A 16,145-nucleotide genomic window follows, 5' to 3' on the forward strand; every position below is an offset into this window, starting at 1 on the left:
GGTCCTCCCAGAACTGAGGGTGTTTGGTTTCCAAGTGGCCCTCGGTTGGACTATGGTGGTTGCCGCTGTGTGCCTTGCTTCCTTTGGACACTGTGTACTTCCTGTTAGAGCTCAGGTGCTCACACGCTGACGTGGCAGGGCCGGTGAGCGGGCACTCGCTGCCTGCGGCACTCTATTTGAGCACCCGCTGTGTGCAGAGAGCTCTGCTGGGCAGAGAGGCAGGCGTCAGTCACTCAGCTGAGCTCACAGTCTGCTTTTAGAACCCGTCTGGTCTCCTCCAGCTCTTTCTGGTTTACTGTCCTTTTCAGACACATTAACTTGTTAAAACAACAGGTACTAGGGAGAGGCCCAGCAACACACACCTGGCCCTCTGTGAGTGGCAAGTATCAGTCAGCTTCTGTTTTACGTGGAGACACTGGGGCTCGGCCGCTGGCCTGACAGGCTGAGCCTGCTGGTGTGTGACGCACACTCATGACATGCTGTTAGAGACGCAAACGAGTGTTTTCCTGGCGGAAGCACATGGTGAAGCTCCAGAGGTGGAGCCCACAGCGCCCAGGGCTACACTCTGCGCTCTGCCGTAGCCCCCTGGCAAGCGAGTACCTGGGACGCAGCCAGGGCCTGGCACGTGGGGCCTGCACGTGGTGCATGCTGCCCTCGCCTCAGTGTCAGGAGGCCAACGGTGCACGTCTGTTTCCGTAGGTTACTACTCTTAAATGTTTTTACTGCCTTGTCTTTTTCATATTGGCACTTAAAAAAATTGTAAAGTGCCAACATGAAAAAGACATTGCAATGACAAGAAATGTCACAACTTTGTAATGTTTCTGGGTTACTTTCCCTCCTTTGGAGGAAGATAGCCCCCAAAGCTTCAATAGTTTTTAACCACAATGCAAGCGTCATTTAAAAGCATTTGTTTTAGAAGACCAAAGGACTGAAGACAGGAGGAAAAGTAGGTGAAGGCCCTCAGGTGAGTCAGATGCTAGACTTAGCAGAAGGGGCTTCCAACAACTGGCTAATGCATTCAGGAGAGTAGGGAGATGGGGAATTTCGCTAGCAGCCTGGACAGTATAAAGGAAGCAGGCAGGAATTCTAGAGCTGAATGTTTTCACAGGTGAAACCGAGAACTCAGTCGACATGTTTATGGCAGAATAGACCCAGTAGGACATAGAAATGGTGAATTGAAAGAAAACACCTTTAGACTGACTGCAGCCCAGAGAAAAAGTAATGGAAGGATTGTAAGAGGTGTTTGCCGTGCCGTGACAAGGTCTGCATACTTTTATTGGGGTCGTAGGAGAAAAAAGACTAGAACAGAAGTAATATTTGGAAAATTACTGGCTAAAAATTTTCTTAGACTAATGAAAGACATCAAACCATAAACTAAAAAGCTCTTTTTATAAAAGGATTTTTATAAAAGAAGAAAAAGACTCCCTACCTGAGCACATAATAGTTAAGTTGCTGAAAACCGAAGATAAAAACTTCAAAGCCCCCTGGTTTGAGAGGAAGAGAAACTTCAGAATAACAAGACTGACACCTGCCTTTTAACCAAAATGACAGAAGCCAGGGGGCACTGGAGGACATCTTTTAAATGTGCCGAATGAGGAAAGTTGCCAGCATGGACTTCTATCTCCAGTGAAATTATCCTCCAAAAATGAAAGTCAATTAAAGATGGTTTCAGACAAACGAGATGTTTGTAGTAGGTATTCAAACAAGAGACGCATGTCCAGAATCTATGAAGAATTGCAGATTGAAAAGAAAGACAGCCCATTAAAAATGGGGTGGTCTCATGTCACGTGCACACCAAGAGCTGCTCACGGTCGTCACTCGTCGGGGAGGTCCAAGTTAAAGCCAGTGTGCTCTGGCTGGGATGGCGGAAGTGGAAGAGACTGGCACTGGTGATGCTCGCAGGGACGTGGGGCCCCTGGGCCTCCCAGATGGCACTGGTGTGGCGCCGTCTCCGGAACCTGCAGATGCCATGTGCCCGAGTGCGTTCCAGAGAGAAACGCGTGTGCTCAGTAGACGGCCCCTTGCAGCATGATTTCTGTCACCAACATGACTGACGTCAGCTTCAGGTGTACGGTGTGACGGTTCGGTGTGTGCGCCTGTCACCAAATGGTCACAACAAGCTATTAATGCCTGAGGGCTCTCAGACTACGCATGTGTGCGGCATTCCTAATCACACCCCATGCTGTAGCTGGCAGCTTTATCCTGAGCAGCTCCAGAGGGGAAGGAACCAACATCGCTGGTAGCAGGATGGACGCTGAGCTGTGGTGTGCGGTGTGCACAGACGGCTGAAGCAGGGGACTCAGGTCACATGACCATCTGTCAGCTCAGGCCTCGTGTGTGATCGTAGGTGCCAGTGGGTGGCCGGGAGAGGTGGCGTGGGGAGGCGCTGGCACCTTGGGGCCCAGAGAAGAGATTCTTTCTGACTGTGTGGTTACACAAGTTTGGGAACTCATTGAATACGCTTCCATTTAGGCATGACTTGTGCTTCCAGGACATTTGACTTGGGGGAGCTGTTGAGCTGTCTCACTGATGGGAGAACACGTGTGTCCTGCGGGCAGAGGTGGCTGAAATGGCAGTTTGAGAGGGATTTGGAACGATGTTAGTAGGAGGTGCTGTCAGACAAACCTGAGTGGGTCTGTCCTCGGTGAGGTGTCCCGTGACTGACGGATGGTCCCCAGTGCGGTTCAGCACACAGGCTGACATTTCTGTTTTCTGCCCATGCGTGTCAGGGGTCTAGCGGGGCCTGGGCCCTGTGCCTTCTGAAATCCAGGGCCCGTGGGGGCTGCATCCCTGCTCACAGACCCTCATTGTGCCCTCACTGGCCTGCTGGGTGAGTGGGCAGGCCGGGCCTGGGCAGTCTGGGGGCCAGCTGGGGAGGGGGGTGAGGCCGAGATGGGCAGCGACCAGTGTGGTGCCCGGAGCTGAGCCAGAGCTCATGTGGCCCTTGGTGTAGACCCCGCCTCGCCCTCCTCCCTTGCTCCCTGGCCACCCCTCCTGTGGGTTTTGGGTCCAGGCCCCCTGATCCTCACTGGCTGCTGGAGTCCCTGGGCTGGCCCCACGTGGTTCCCACTTTAGCTGCTCCTGCCTGCATGAAGGGTCACCTGTGTCGTCTTCCTGCTGTGAGCGCCCGGCCTAGAAAGGCAGGCAGGCCGTGGTGGCCTCTGGGCCAGGAGTGAGTGGACGGACGCCGCCACCTGAGAAGGGCGTGTGGCTCGCCACGGTGTTCTGTCCCCTTGTGCAGAGGTGGTTGTGTTGTCACAGGAGTGCGTGGGATCGAAACTGCCGGCTCCTGCTCCCTTGGGTCACGCATGCTCACGGATTGTGTTGTGTGGAGTCCAGAGAAGTAAGATCAGAGTCTGGTGGCTCCAACCAGACCGACCACATGTGCACCCTTTTGCCCAGTCCTTCCGCCAGCTGAGTGTGGTTCATTTGGGGTCACTGGTGCCACACGAATGTGGCAGAGGACGCAGGGCCCCTCCCTCAACACCTTGGGTCTCTGGAACCCCTTTTGTGTTTCCTGTTTTGTCATTTTACTGTTGTGATACGTAAAACAATAAGGGCACGCAGTGTGGGGTGGCATCAGAAACGCTCGGGCCGCTGCCGGCTGGAGAGTTGGTTTATCAGCGGGTTTGTGAGAGTTGTCAGAGACGGTCTTGGGATGAGCTGAAAAACACTGCGACTCCCTGGAGAGACACAGGGCCACGGAGTCCTGTTATCACTGCCAGGCCCCTGGACACACCTGTGTCCCACCTGTGCCGGGGCCCCATGCCGCTGCCTCAGGTAGCGCTCAGAGCAGGGCCTTCCAGAATCCCCCTGCTCCCATTCCTGGCCCAGCAGGGCAGACGGGTGCTGCCTGGCCCAGAGCGACCACAGCTGCCCGTCCTGTGCTCTGGGTGTCCGTTGATAGTCAAGGAGTTTGTCCAGGGCTGATGGTCCCATTCGTATGGAAGCACACGTTGGAGATCTCAGAAGGCCTGACCTGAACCTGAGGGCCTGCGGGCCACGGCGGGCCCCGCGTGTGAGGCGCAGGGTGGGGTGTCCGCTCCTGTGCCTGGAGAGCGCTCGGCCCTGAGCTGTGCTTGTTTTCTGGTGGGCGTTGGGCTGACTGAAGCATATCACGGTCCCTTCTCACTGGTGTCTGGCCTCCACTACAGGTATGACCTGGACGCGTGTGACATTCAGGAGAAATACCCGGATTTATTCCAAGTGAACCTGGAAGTGGAAGTGGAGCCCAGAGACAGACCCAGCCGGGAGGCTCCGCCCTGGGAGAGCACGGGCATGAGGGGGCTGAACCCTAAAATCCTCTTTTCCAGCCGGGACGAGCAGCAAGACATTCTGTCCAAGTTCGGTAAGATCTTTGTTTTCCGAATGTGCTGGTGGGTGGCCAGTTCTGACATGTCCCCGAGAAACAGTTCAGGGTCAGGCTGTGTGTGGAGTGCAGGGACGCTCACTCAGACCGTCACACACCATGACCCCTCTGTAGGAACTGGAGCACCTGCTGTCCGAGGGTCACAGGTGGGGCTGGGACTTGGGTGGGGAGGGTCGGGTTCGAGTCACTGGCTAATTCAGAGAGCGTTGCTTTTCTGGACACGCATCATTTCAGCTGTGACCCAGAAGCAGTCGAGCTTCATTCTGGGCCAGCGGGGCGCCATGAGGCCACCAGCATAAGAGCTGGTATTTCCTGGGGATCCCTTCAGCTCAGTTGTTACCTTATTTCAGAGCAGTTGCAGAAAAGTAACATGAAAAGTACACTGGCCGGTAGGACTTCTCAGTCTGTCTGCGGCCACATCAGTTTCCTTCATGTTTTCGGTTTGCCCTTTTTACATTTTCTTATGCGAAGACAAGTCGGTATCCCTAAAAAGTCTGTGTGCACACACGTATGTATATGTGTGTACATGTATGCATCTATGCACTGGCGTGTACATGGGCACATGTGTGTACATGTGTGTACTCATGTACATGTGTTTCCACTATTAGCCGGGGCAGCATCTCTGCCTACATTGGGCTTCCTTCACAGGCTGGCCCCCAGGGAGTTGTTGGCACAGATTCCCTGTGGCTTCGCCCTGGCCCGTGGTGCTGGCTGCTGCAGGCGACGGACACCCTGGGCTGGGTGGTGCGAGCCTCCTTGCCTCCGCCTTCCCTGCCCTGCAGCCCAACACCGCCTTCCCTCACCTTCCTGGTGGTGCAGTGCCCCCTCCACTCCCCCCGCCGGGTGGTCTGACACCCCTCCCCCTGGCAGGGAAGCCGGAGCTCCCCAGGCAGCCTGGCTCCACCGCTCAGTACGATGCTGAGACGGGGTCCCTAGACGCGGAGCCCACCGAGTCAGAATCACCACAGAGCAGCAGCGCGGACACCAGCCACTTCCTGCACACGCTGGACTGGCAGGGTAGGTACAGGCACGGCCGGCATCCTACGTGCGGTCCGCTCTGGCATGCAGGCCCGGTGCCCGCCTGGTCTGCCTGCCCTGCTGTCCGCTCTTCCGGACTGCCAGCCGTGTCAGCGTGCTTTTCTCTTTGCAGAGGAAAAAGACTCCGAGATGGGCCTTGAAAGGAACTTGGCCAAGGAGACCCCATCTGCACTGGCAGAAGACGGAGGGGACAGTCAGCCATCTGATGAGGATGTGGCAGAGTTCTCTGCTGAGAGCAGGGACACGGCTGACGAGGACACGCCGGGCGCAGAAGTGACAGCACAAGACCAGGAGCTGCTTTTGGATGCGGACACACCGGCCGTCCCTCAGGAGCCCACCCTGCCTGAGCATGGCGTCGACCTTTTGGGGTTGCACTCCGAAGCAGGGCCAGCGCCACTCCCGCAGGCCTCCGGGGCCCCCCCTAGCAACGCCGACCTGCTCAGCAGCCTCCTGGGGCCCCCCGAGGCTGCCCCAGAGGGCTGCCCAGGCGATCTCCTGGGCAGCGAGGCCCCCCTGCTCTTCACAAGCCCAGCCCCACCCCTGAGTGCACGGAGCACGCCTCGCGAAGGGCCCACTGTGGCGGGTACGTGCTGAACATGTGATACGGTTTGTGGTCTGGCCTCGTAGAATTGCGAGCCAGTGACAGGGCCAGGGGTCAGCACTCTGCCCCTCACAGCCTTTCCTGTGCTCACGGCTGGGAACTCCCAGTCCTTCCCCCATAGGCTGCTGTCTCCCCACGAGTCTGGGGGCATGGGGCAAGGGTGTGCCCATCAACACACTGCTGTCCTGGACTGGACGCTGCGGTCTCAGCCTGGGTCTGGGATCGGCTCACTGTGTGCGGTCTGCGCAGCCCCTCACCTCTGCCTGCTTCTCATGTGTCTGCACAGCTGACCCGTTTGACCCTCTCCTGGTGACGTGTGACCCAGACGCCCCGCCCTGCTCCAGGCCCCACCTCTTTGGCGAATTCCTTAATTCAGATTCTCCAGCTGCCCCTTCCGCATCCTTCCCCTCCACACACAGTGCCCCACCCCCGGCCTGCAGCACAGACTTCCTACAGCTGGGTGAGTGGTCCTTGCTGCGGGCCCTGGGCTGACCAAGCGTGGCTGCAGGTCCTCCCTCCCAGGGGAGGTGACGCCGTGGCGGGTGTCCACCCTGAGTGCTCCGCTCAGTTTGGGGGAGGGAGGCAGTTTCTGGGGGAGCTGGTGTGTGGCCAACCACAGGGAACGGTGGTCTTTGAAGACCCTTCCAGATGAGTAGCATGCAGCATTGCTCTGGAAGCTCGTCCACCTGCTGACCTCGTGTCCATTGGTCAGTTCAGTGTCCCTGTGACGCGTCCTCAGCCGGTGAGGAGGGAGGCTGGTCAGTGCTGGCCCAGCCCAGCGCTCAGTAAGGCTCCCTGCAGGCCAGGGATCGCCCCCCGCCACGTGAGCACAGCCCCACCTGGGACCCGCTGCACCGATGAGCCAGCTAGGCCCCGGCCTCCGGCAGAGGCAGACATCGCTGGGCTGCCTGCTCACATGTTGGGCGATACAGATAGGCTGACCCAGCCTACAGGGCCCCCAGGAGGCCCTGTGAAGGCCACTGCCCGGCCCCACCAGGGGACACGCAAACTGCTGCTCTCTTCCAGGGGATGTACTAGCAGAGTCCAGCAAGATGACCGCGTCGGCCAGCCACCCAGACCTGCTGGGCGGGTGGGACACCTGGGCGGAAGCGCCGGTCCCCACACCAGCCCCAGAAGGTACGGCCCTGGCCCCCTGGAGACAGGATGCCCGCTCACCGTGACCTAACCACAGCCCTCCCCCCAGAAAAGGAGTGACAGGCGGGCACACTGGCGGGACACGGTGTTCACACACTCAGTGCCGTCCCCACGGGTCCTTCCTCGCCCCCCGGTGGGTGCCCCGTGTGGGTGACAGTTTCGGGCCTCGCACATGCTTACTGCCGGCACTTGCACCCATCATGTTTCATAGCATTTTCTCGTGTCCTGTGGGGGCAGTGCCTTCTGAAGGACCCTGGGGAACCTGCTGATGGCCCGGGGGCCGTGCCGTGGTTGGCGTCTCAGGGCCCTGCCCTTGAGCACGTTCCTTCTGTGGGCATGTCCTCCTTTCTGTGCGTCCGTGACTGTCCTGTTGGGAAATGTCCACTAGTGAGTAGCTGTCAGAGGCGATCATGGTGACGCCTATGACACGTGCCCCCCTCTAGACACCTTTCATTAATTTATTTGGCCAGCAGCAGTTCATGGCCTCAGCTTCTCACCAAAGTTGGGTGATAAGCGTAAATACTTGTTTGCCAATTTGCTAGGCCGTCCCTTATTTTACTTTGCACTTTTTACTATAAATGAGGTTCACTATTACTTCGTATATTTTTGGTTATTTGTAATCCTTTTGAGAGCTATGAGTATTTCATGTTCTTTAATCATTTTTTTGCATAGGAAATTCATCTTTTGCCTGTTAATTTGTAAGAACTTTTCACGTATGAATAGCCATTATTTGTAACAAGTATATTCCATCAAGTGGCTATAGAATAACTTACTTAGATATTTCAGTATTTTACACTTGGAACGTTCTCAAACTGACTGTTACAAAGACGATTGTGAAGCACCTTCACATGTCCGACCCCAGGGAGCCTCAGAAGGGTGCGCCCTCAGGCCTGTTACGCTAGCAGGGACTGCGTCGTCTGTGGGGACCGCGTGGGGGCAACTGAGGCGGCTCTGGTCACGCGTGCGGCCGGGTCCCGAGGCTGTGGGCTCTCGGGGGCCTCAGCCGTGCCGGTGCTGGCGTTGGGCTGCGTGCGGTCTTCAGGAGCAGAACAGGGTGAGCAGAGGCTGTGTTCTACTTCATGGCGCTCGATCTAACACCCTCTGCCCTTCTCCAGGCCCCTTCTTCTCTCCTGGAGGCCAGCCGGCCCCTCCCGGCCCCCCAGCCAGCCAGACCAAGTCTCAGAGCCTGGACCCGTTTGCAGACCTCGGCGACCTCAGTTCCAGCCTCCAAGGTACCGTGCAGGACACGTCGGGTGTGTAGAGTGCCAGGCCTGCTCATAGGAGGCTCAGTGTGTCTGTCCTCTGGCCCTGCTCCCCCATCAGACTCAGGTGCCCTCCATGAGGCCTTTACCTCTGTCCACCAAGGCCCAGGGTGCAGTGACACCAGAAAGAGCCTGTCTGCTAGCGTTGCAGGGGCTTTGTAACCAAGCTAACACAAGCAGTTTCCAGACTGATGCTGGGGCCTGGCCATCATGGGCATCGCCGTGCGTGTGGGGCCGTATGGGGAGCGGGCTGTCCACATGGGAGACCACGCCATGCTTGCCCCTGTTGGTGTGGACTCTCCTGGAGCTGATCCCACATCCTGGGGACACGTCCCTGGGGCCCTGCAGCTCCTCCAGAAACATGGGGAATGAAGTAGTTAGACACCATGAGTGTCTGAGAGTGTCTCTCGTCCCTTGACAGTCGGGTATGTTCAAATTCTAGGTTGGGAATCATGTCTCCTTGGAACACTTGTCAGAGGGGATACATTGTCTGGCCCTTGGGCGGTGTCTCCTCCCGCGGGAGCGTGGTGACCACTCCCTGCAGCCCCGCACAGATGCTTGCCGAGCCCCGGGTTGGAAGTGGCCGCTACTGGCTGCTGGGGGAGCTCCCTGCTTTGTGTCTGCTCCCCTCTGCCCACCGCTGTTTGCCTCCACCCCCACATCTCCGTGTTGTTAGGGCTCCGAGAGGTGATCATTCTTTGAATAGCCCTTTTAAAAAAGTTTCCTGGTGTTTCGGGTTGCAGTGTCTCTCAGGGGCATTCCTGGAAGCGTGGGCGTGTGCTGGCGGCTCTGCCCCTGCACGGCCTGTCTTAGGCTGTCTGCGCGCACTGGGGGGCGGGGCACCCAGAGCCTCCTGGGTGCTGGCGGCTCCACATCCGGTGGGAGGAAAGGACTTCTCAGGACCCGGTCGCCCGTTCTCAGGATGGAGCCTGCCCGCAGCTCTGCACTGTGACCCAAGACCCTCTGTCACATCCCTGGGAAAACTGAATTCTGAATAAAGCTGATGGAACTGAAAGGAGAAGTAGAGAAATTCAAATTCTAGTTGGAGACATGCACATCCCTCTAACCAAGTGGAGGAATGGCTGGGCCGAGAGTCAGTAAGCGAGGGACAAGCTGCTGGCATCGCCGGCCGGCCGGGGAGCATGTTGACCCTCGCCGGACCTGGCATTGGCCAGGGACCACGCGCCCCTCACACACCTGGGAAACCTCCAAGGAAGCCCATGGTCTTCCCCTCGGCGAATTTTGCACGGAAGACCTGCAGACCGTCCTCGTGCTCTGACTGCATGGAAATCAGTGACACAAGACAACTGAGAAATCCTCAAACGCTTAGAAGTGGCGCACACTCCTGAATAACACGGTTACCTAGGAAGTCTCACGGGCAGTGACACGGTGACCTGAACGAGGATGAAACCTGAAATGGCGAGGCCGGGGTAGCCACTAAGGCAGTGCTGAGAGGGGAGGGATAGCAGGGAGCATTCCTTTAGGAAAGATGAAACGTCTCATGAGTATCGTGAGGCTGCACTGAAGGTATCTGAAAAGAAAAGCACAGTAACCTGAGCAGATGGAAGGAAGGAAATAAAGAGCCAACGGGATCAGTGAAATAGAAAACAAACACGGGAAAGAAAATGAATGAAACAAAATGCTGGTTCTTTGAAAAGATGGATGAAATTGACAAAGCTGTACTAAAACAAGTTATTTATTTATTTTAAGGAGGGCGCAGCTCACAGTGGCCCATGTGGGGATCGAACCGCAACCTTGGTGTTATTAGCACCACACTCTAACCCACTGAGCTAACTGGCCGCCCCATAAAACAAGTTTTTTAAAGGAAGACGAGTTGCCAGTACCAGAAATGCTATGGGGACGACAGCACAGGTGTAGATGATAGTAAGGGGATGTACCAGCAGCACACGTGAGCGTGCTGTGTGTGTGTGTGTGTGTGTGTGTGTGTGTGTGTGTGAGTGTGTGCGCACGTGTACAGATTCTTCCAAACCTCAGTACCCAGCACCCAGGGCAAAGGAGCCCATCTAACTAGTTCTAACGGTGCAGAAAATGAACCGTTAGAAACCTCCCCAGAAGGAAATCTCTAGTCCCAGATGGTTTCATTGGAGAATTTTACCAAATGTTTACAGAACTCATACCAATTCCACACAATGTCTTCCAGGAATTGGGAAGAGGAGGCGACATCTCCAGTTGATTTCATTAAGCTGTAATTACCCTCATACCAAAACCAGACAAAGATAGTATGAAAAAGAAAGCTACAGGGCTCAACATACCTCGTAAATGTAGATGCAAAAGTCCTGGACACACAACACAGTCTGTGCAAGTAGAACCATCAGGATATAAAAAGAACCACACATCCGAACAAGCAGGGTCCACTCCAAGGACGCTAGGCAGGTGCAGCGCTCCAAAACCAGCTGACAGAGTCTGCCACATCAGCTGGCCAAGGAGGGAGAGGTGTGTGACTGCACGGACAGTGAGGAAAGGTATTTGATGACCCAGCACCTGCTTACGATAAGCACGCTTAACAAACTGGGAATGAGAAGACTTGATCACCTTGGTAACGAGCGTCTACAAACCCCGCAGCCAGCCTCATTTAGTGTGCAAGGCTGCACTGCCCCCGAGAGCGGGTCCAGACAGGAGTGCCCTCTCCTGCCCCTGCTCACTGCCAGGCCCAGGTCGCACAGGTAGGCAGGAAAGGAAAGAGAAGAGTTGCACTGTTCCTGTCGTAGGTGACGTGTTTGTCTGTGTGGCAGGCCTATAGGTCTCTCTGAACATCTTTCAGATCCAGGGAGAGAGCTCCAGTCGGCTCAGATACATGGCCAGCAGACAACAGAGTTGAGTGTTTACTGGCCCTGTGCACCAGACCCCACACTATAAACAGCGCCATTCGCAGTCGCCAAGAAAGAAGAGACACAGGACGTGTGTGGGGAACCACAGGACCAAACATGATGGAATAAATAGAGAGACCCAACACAGTAAAAACGTCAGGCCTTCCCAGGGTTAGTGCAGTTCCTCCCAGAGCTCAGTCAGGGTTTCTGTAGACACAGACAAGCTTATTGTAAAATCTATTTGGAAAGTCAGAAGAACACGAATAGCTGTAACAGTTTTGTGATGGAAGAGTAACGTAGAGGAATCACTTTTCCTGGCCCTGGGCTCCCTCTAGTTGCCAGAATCGAGAGCACATGGTGTTGGCAGAAGGACAGACATGTAGGCCAGCTGAAGGGAGCAGAGGGCCGGAGGTAGACCCGCGCAAATAAGACCGGCCGAGCGACAGAGATGCAAAAACCATTTGCGGTTGGTGCTGGAACAATTGTCTGTCTGCCTGTAGACAACCAGGTAACCTCATCCTGAACTCCACACCTCAAACTTCAGGTAACAGAATCGGTCATAGATTTAAATGTAAACCGGTAGAAGAAAACAGGAGATCTTTGGGACCTAGGGCTAGGTATAAGTGTCATGCTCCATAACAGAAAAAACTGATTTAATTGGACTTGATCAAAACTAAATCTTCTGCTAAAGACGGTCAAAAGGGTGGAAAGACAAGCTGTCAATCAGGAGGAAATGCTTTCAAACCCCACGTTTGACAGAACTCACGTCGAGGAAGTGTAAGTACAGTCAGCCTTAACTTACTGTCGTCCATCGTATCTGTGACTCGAAGCGAAAGGGCTTGTAAGGAAACCCGCCGTCCCACGGGCCGACGAGCATGAACGAGGCTCAGGCTCCCTGCTGTCCCCTGGTCAGCATCACAGCGCCATTGGCTTCACCAGCGCTATTGGAGGGTCTCCGTGCAGGGAAGACACGCCCCAGTGCAGGGGCCGAGCAGATGGCTAGCGAGCTTGAAAAGGTCCCCAGGGAAATGCCAGGGAACATTGGGGAACAGTGTGTCTCTCCAGGGCCCATCAGCTCCAAGTCGTTGTCCTTCAATCTAGTTGTGGAGGGCGCAGCTCAGCTCCAAGTCCAGTCGCCGTTTTCAATCTTTAGTTGCAGGGGGCGCAGCCCACCATCCCATGTGGGAATCGAACCGTCAACCCAGTTGTTCAGAGCTCGTGCTCTAACCAGCTGAGCCATCCGGCCGCCTCCCGTGAATGTTCATTTTACAAAGGCGTGTTTCCCAGCACACGTGTCTCCAGGACACCGCCGTCTATAGCGCCTCACGGGGCTAGGTAGCTGTCACGTGTTGTTGACGCTCGCCCGCCATGACTGTCTCCCTAGGCTCACCCGGTGGATTTGCTCCTGGGGGCTTTGGTCCCAAAACGGCCCCCCCACCTAAGGGCAGTGGCTCCTGGCAGACAAGTCGGCCTCCAGCCCCGGGCCCCCCACGGCCGCCCCAGGCCAAGCCTCCCCTCAAGTCCTGTGCCCAGCCAAGGCCGAGCTACGCTGCAAACTTCAGCGTGATTGGTGGCCGAGAGGAGAGGGGTGTCCGTGCCCCCAGCTTCGGTAAGGCCTCCCCTTCCCCTGTGTGGTTTTCTTGAGCTCGAAGTCAGATGTGTCCTGATGTCCTGGTTGGTTTTCTCTAACTCACAGCCCAGCCCAGGGGAAGAGTGTTCAGTGAGACCCAGAGCCCTGTCACCCACGCCAGACACTTTTGGGCAGAGGAAATGGTTCAGATGGGTGTCCGTGGGCATCCCTTCCCTCCCCAGGCCCACGCTGTCCCAGACCCTTACTCAGCCTCCTCAGCTTTTGGCAGCTGGATAGCTAGTCAGCCCTGGCCTGGCTGTGGTGTCAGTCACGGGGGTGGCCAGTCCTGTGCTGACCTCAGGAGGTGACAGAGACAGCGCCACTCTCAGCAGTGTGTGGGCCCAGGGAGCTCTGTTGGATGTTTTCCCCTTTTCTCAGCTGCCCTTCATTCCCAAAGAGTCGCTGAGCCAGAAACGCAGTCATAAAGGAGCCCAGCGGGCTATGACGGCAGGCAGGCCTGTTTTTAAGGCATGGGACATCCTGGGCTTCTTGGCTTTTGAGGCATGTCGATGGCGCCCGTGTCTGCGGCCCGAGTGTCTCTCAGCAGAGCATCTGTCCTCCTCCAGTGCAAAAGCCGCGGGTGTCCGAGACCGACTTTGAGGACCTACTCTGCAATCACGGCTTCTCCTCCAAGGCCGACAGGAGGGGGCCAAGGACCATCGCTGAGATGAGGCGGCAGGACCAGGCGAGGGACACGGACCCGCTCAAGCTGAAGGTGCCGGAGGCTGCCGCCTGGTGGCCGAGTGGGCAGGGGTCCCCAGACCCCCTCCCCACCTCCAGGAGTGCCTGGGAAGGCCCAGCAGAGTGGAGGCCCATGTGGCCCTGCGGGGTCCGGGGGTCCCTGAGGGTCTGAGGGTGGTGGGTGTCCAATGCGGTGAATGTGCCTAGGGACCTCACCCCCAGCCCACCTCCCATGCAGGAGGGGCTTTGATGCCCTCCGCTGAGGCTTCCTGAGGTTTGGGGCGGACACAGCTGTCCCACCTCAGCACCGTCCACCTGGTGGCTGATGACAGGAGGCGTTTACCTTCTCGTTTTATTACTAAGCACCTCACTCCTGTAAAGCCCTAACCAGACGTAATCCTGGTCAGGGAAACGTGCCCCCAGGAGAGCAGCTCGGGGCACTGGGGTGACGCCTGCCAGCCGGGCACTGTGGCCGTGAGCCTCAACATCACAGTGTCAGGTGCCCTCATTGTGGGGTCAGTGGTGATACAGGTCTGCAGGTGACAGCGGGCACCCATGGCCTTGGGGATCATCTGGCAGGCCACCGAAGAGCCCGATCTCGTCCCTACTGGGCAGGCACTGGGGCTGCAGGACAGGCAGGGCGAGGCCACAGGGGAGGGTCATCTGTGAGTCCCCACTAACAAGGGTCACCAGGCCCTGTGTGCTGTGTGGTCCTGTGTGGTGTCCAGCCAGGCCTAGGGAGCAATGTGGACCTTGCCTGGGTGGGGTCAGCGGACAGATTGGGACTGTGGGCCTGGCCTAGCGCCTCGTGGTGGGATCTTGGTCCGTGTGACGGACTCCTGGGGACCCGTCAGGATGACCACTAGCTGCACGGGGGGGGGGGGGGGGGACTGCAGCCAGGAGCCAGCTCTGCAGCACCCGCATGTCCCGTAGCTCCTGGACTGGACCGAGGGCAAGGAGAGGAACATACGTGCCCTGCTGTCCACGCTGCACACAGTGCTGTGGGATGGCGAGAGCCGCTGGACACCCGTGGGCATGGCCGACCTGGTGACGCCCGGACAAGTCAAGAAGCAGTATCGCCGGGCGGTGCTGGTGGTGCATCCGGACAAGGTGAGCGCAGGGGTGGAGCTGGGTGGGGGGGGGGGCATGGTGGGGGGGGCATGGGGCGGGGGGCTGGGGTAGGGGGGGCATGGGGCGGGGTGGGCAAGGCCCTGCTGACCACCAGGTCCCACAGGCAGCTGGGCAGCCCTACGAGCAGCAGGCCAGGATGATCTTCATGGAGCTGAGCGACGCTTGGGCCGAGTTCGAGAGCCAGGGCTCCCGTCCCCTCTATTGAGGCCGTGTGGCCGTGGCTGCGCATGTGGCTCACGGAGCTGGAAGCCGCTGCGCTCAGCCAAGAGCGCCTGGAGGCCCTGCAGGCTGGAGGCCTGCTGACGCCTGCACTCCATGGCCGTGCCCTGCTCGCGGTGGGCCTGGGCACAGTGTCCCAGTCTGCGTCCTGGCAGGCGCGGGGACAGAAAGCATTCCGAAGCCTCTTGGTTTTCTTTCTTTTTCCCAAAGGAAAGTGTTGATTCACGCCCCTCCTCCAATTGTCATAGTCTGTGATTTATTCTGTCAGTGGCCGTCCCCTCTAGAGCGTGTCCCCTCAGGGTAGTGCGTGCTGCCCAGCCGTCTTGTCCTGACTGTCGTGAACATTCATGTCCCCAATGTGTAGTCAGCCGGGCGGCCACCTGTACATAATTAAACTATTTTCTGATGACACCGTGTCCGTGCCGAGTAGCTGCAGTCCTGCTGTTCTCTGGCTGACCTTGGCTCTGACCTGGAAGACGCAGTGCTGCAGAATCAGGCTCTTTGTCACAACCGGCCTTGACCCCCGGGGGCCCCCAGGGTGGCCTGGGCTGGGGGGTCACTTGCAGCAGGTGCGTGGGGATGGAGGGGCCAGCTGTGGCTCAGGGTCTGAGGGTCGGCACTCACCGTGGGCACTGGCCTCCTGGTGGTCACTGCCCCTGTGGGCCTGGACTGCCTGTGTCTGCTGGGTCCTCCTCCGAGCACCATGGGTGTGGGGCCTTTGGGGAGGGTTAGGGAAAGTACAACAAAAAGTACTTTCTTTGAGCACCAGCTGCTCAGTCTTGTACATGGAGACGTGGCTGGGACGCTGCACAAGAGCAGTCCCCGCAGGCTTAGGGGACAACACACTTGTGCACATGGCCGCAATGGCCGCGACTCAGTTTTGGTCAGAAGTGACTTTCCGAGCCTTCTGTGGGAATGTGTGCACACGGGGCCCAGGAGCTCACCCGACCCCCGGCCGCCCAGCTTGGTGCTGCCTGGGCCCTGCAGACGCGGCCAGTTCAGGACTTTGGGGAGGTGGGGTCAGGTGTCGTGACCTCACCCCTCCCCTCACTCCAGGTCAGCACTGCAGGCCTTGGAGGATCCATGTCTCCACCCAAAATGTGAGTGACTGACTCATAAGTGGTGTCAGGCAGATTTAGGTGATTTCAGACGTGTCCTGGGTGTTGAGTGGGTAGGAGATGGGTGCTTCCACCCGCTGCTGTCTCCATGGGACGTGCAAGTTGTCGTGGGC

General features: G+C 57.5%; 1 protein-coding gene across 6 annotated transcripts in view; it reads left to right on the forward strand.

Annotated features, from left to right (window-relative positions):
• Positions 1-15,323, forward strand: part of GAK (cyclin G associated kinase) — a 53,705-nt gene extending 38,382 nt beyond the window's left edge. For all 6 annotated transcript variants that reach the window (XM_081041840.1, XM_081041844.1, XM_081041843.1 and 3 more), the window contains 10 exons: positions 4,155-4,348; positions 5,240-5,386; positions 5,520-5,990; positions 6,295-6,468; positions 7,035-7,145; positions 8,279-8,395; positions 12,638-12,862; positions 13,450-13,598; positions 14,498-14,674; positions 14,799-15,323. In XM_081041840.1, coding sequence (XP_080897966.1) covers positions 4,155-4,348; positions 5,240-5,386; positions 5,520-5,990; positions 6,295-6,468; positions 7,035-7,145; positions 8,279-8,395; positions 12,638-12,862; positions 13,450-13,598; positions 14,498-14,674; positions 14,799-14,900 — 1,867 coding nt within the window. In that variant the 3' untranslated portion in view covers positions 14,901-15,323. The remainder of the gene's footprint in view (positions 1-4,154; positions 4,349-5,239; positions 5,387-5,519; positions 5,991-6,294; positions 6,469-7,034; positions 7,146-8,278; positions 8,396-12,637; positions 12,863-13,449; positions 13,599-14,497; positions 14,675-14,798) is intronic.
• The last annotated feature ends 822 nt before the right edge of the window (positions 15,324-16,145 follow it).

Source organism: Rhinolophus hipposideros (genome assembly GCF_964194185.1).
Source record: "Rhinolophus hipposideros genome assembly, chromosome: 1".
Lineage (NCBI taxonomy): Eukaryota > Metazoa > Chordata > Mammalia > Chiroptera > Rhinolophidae > Rhinolophus > Rhinolophus hipposideros.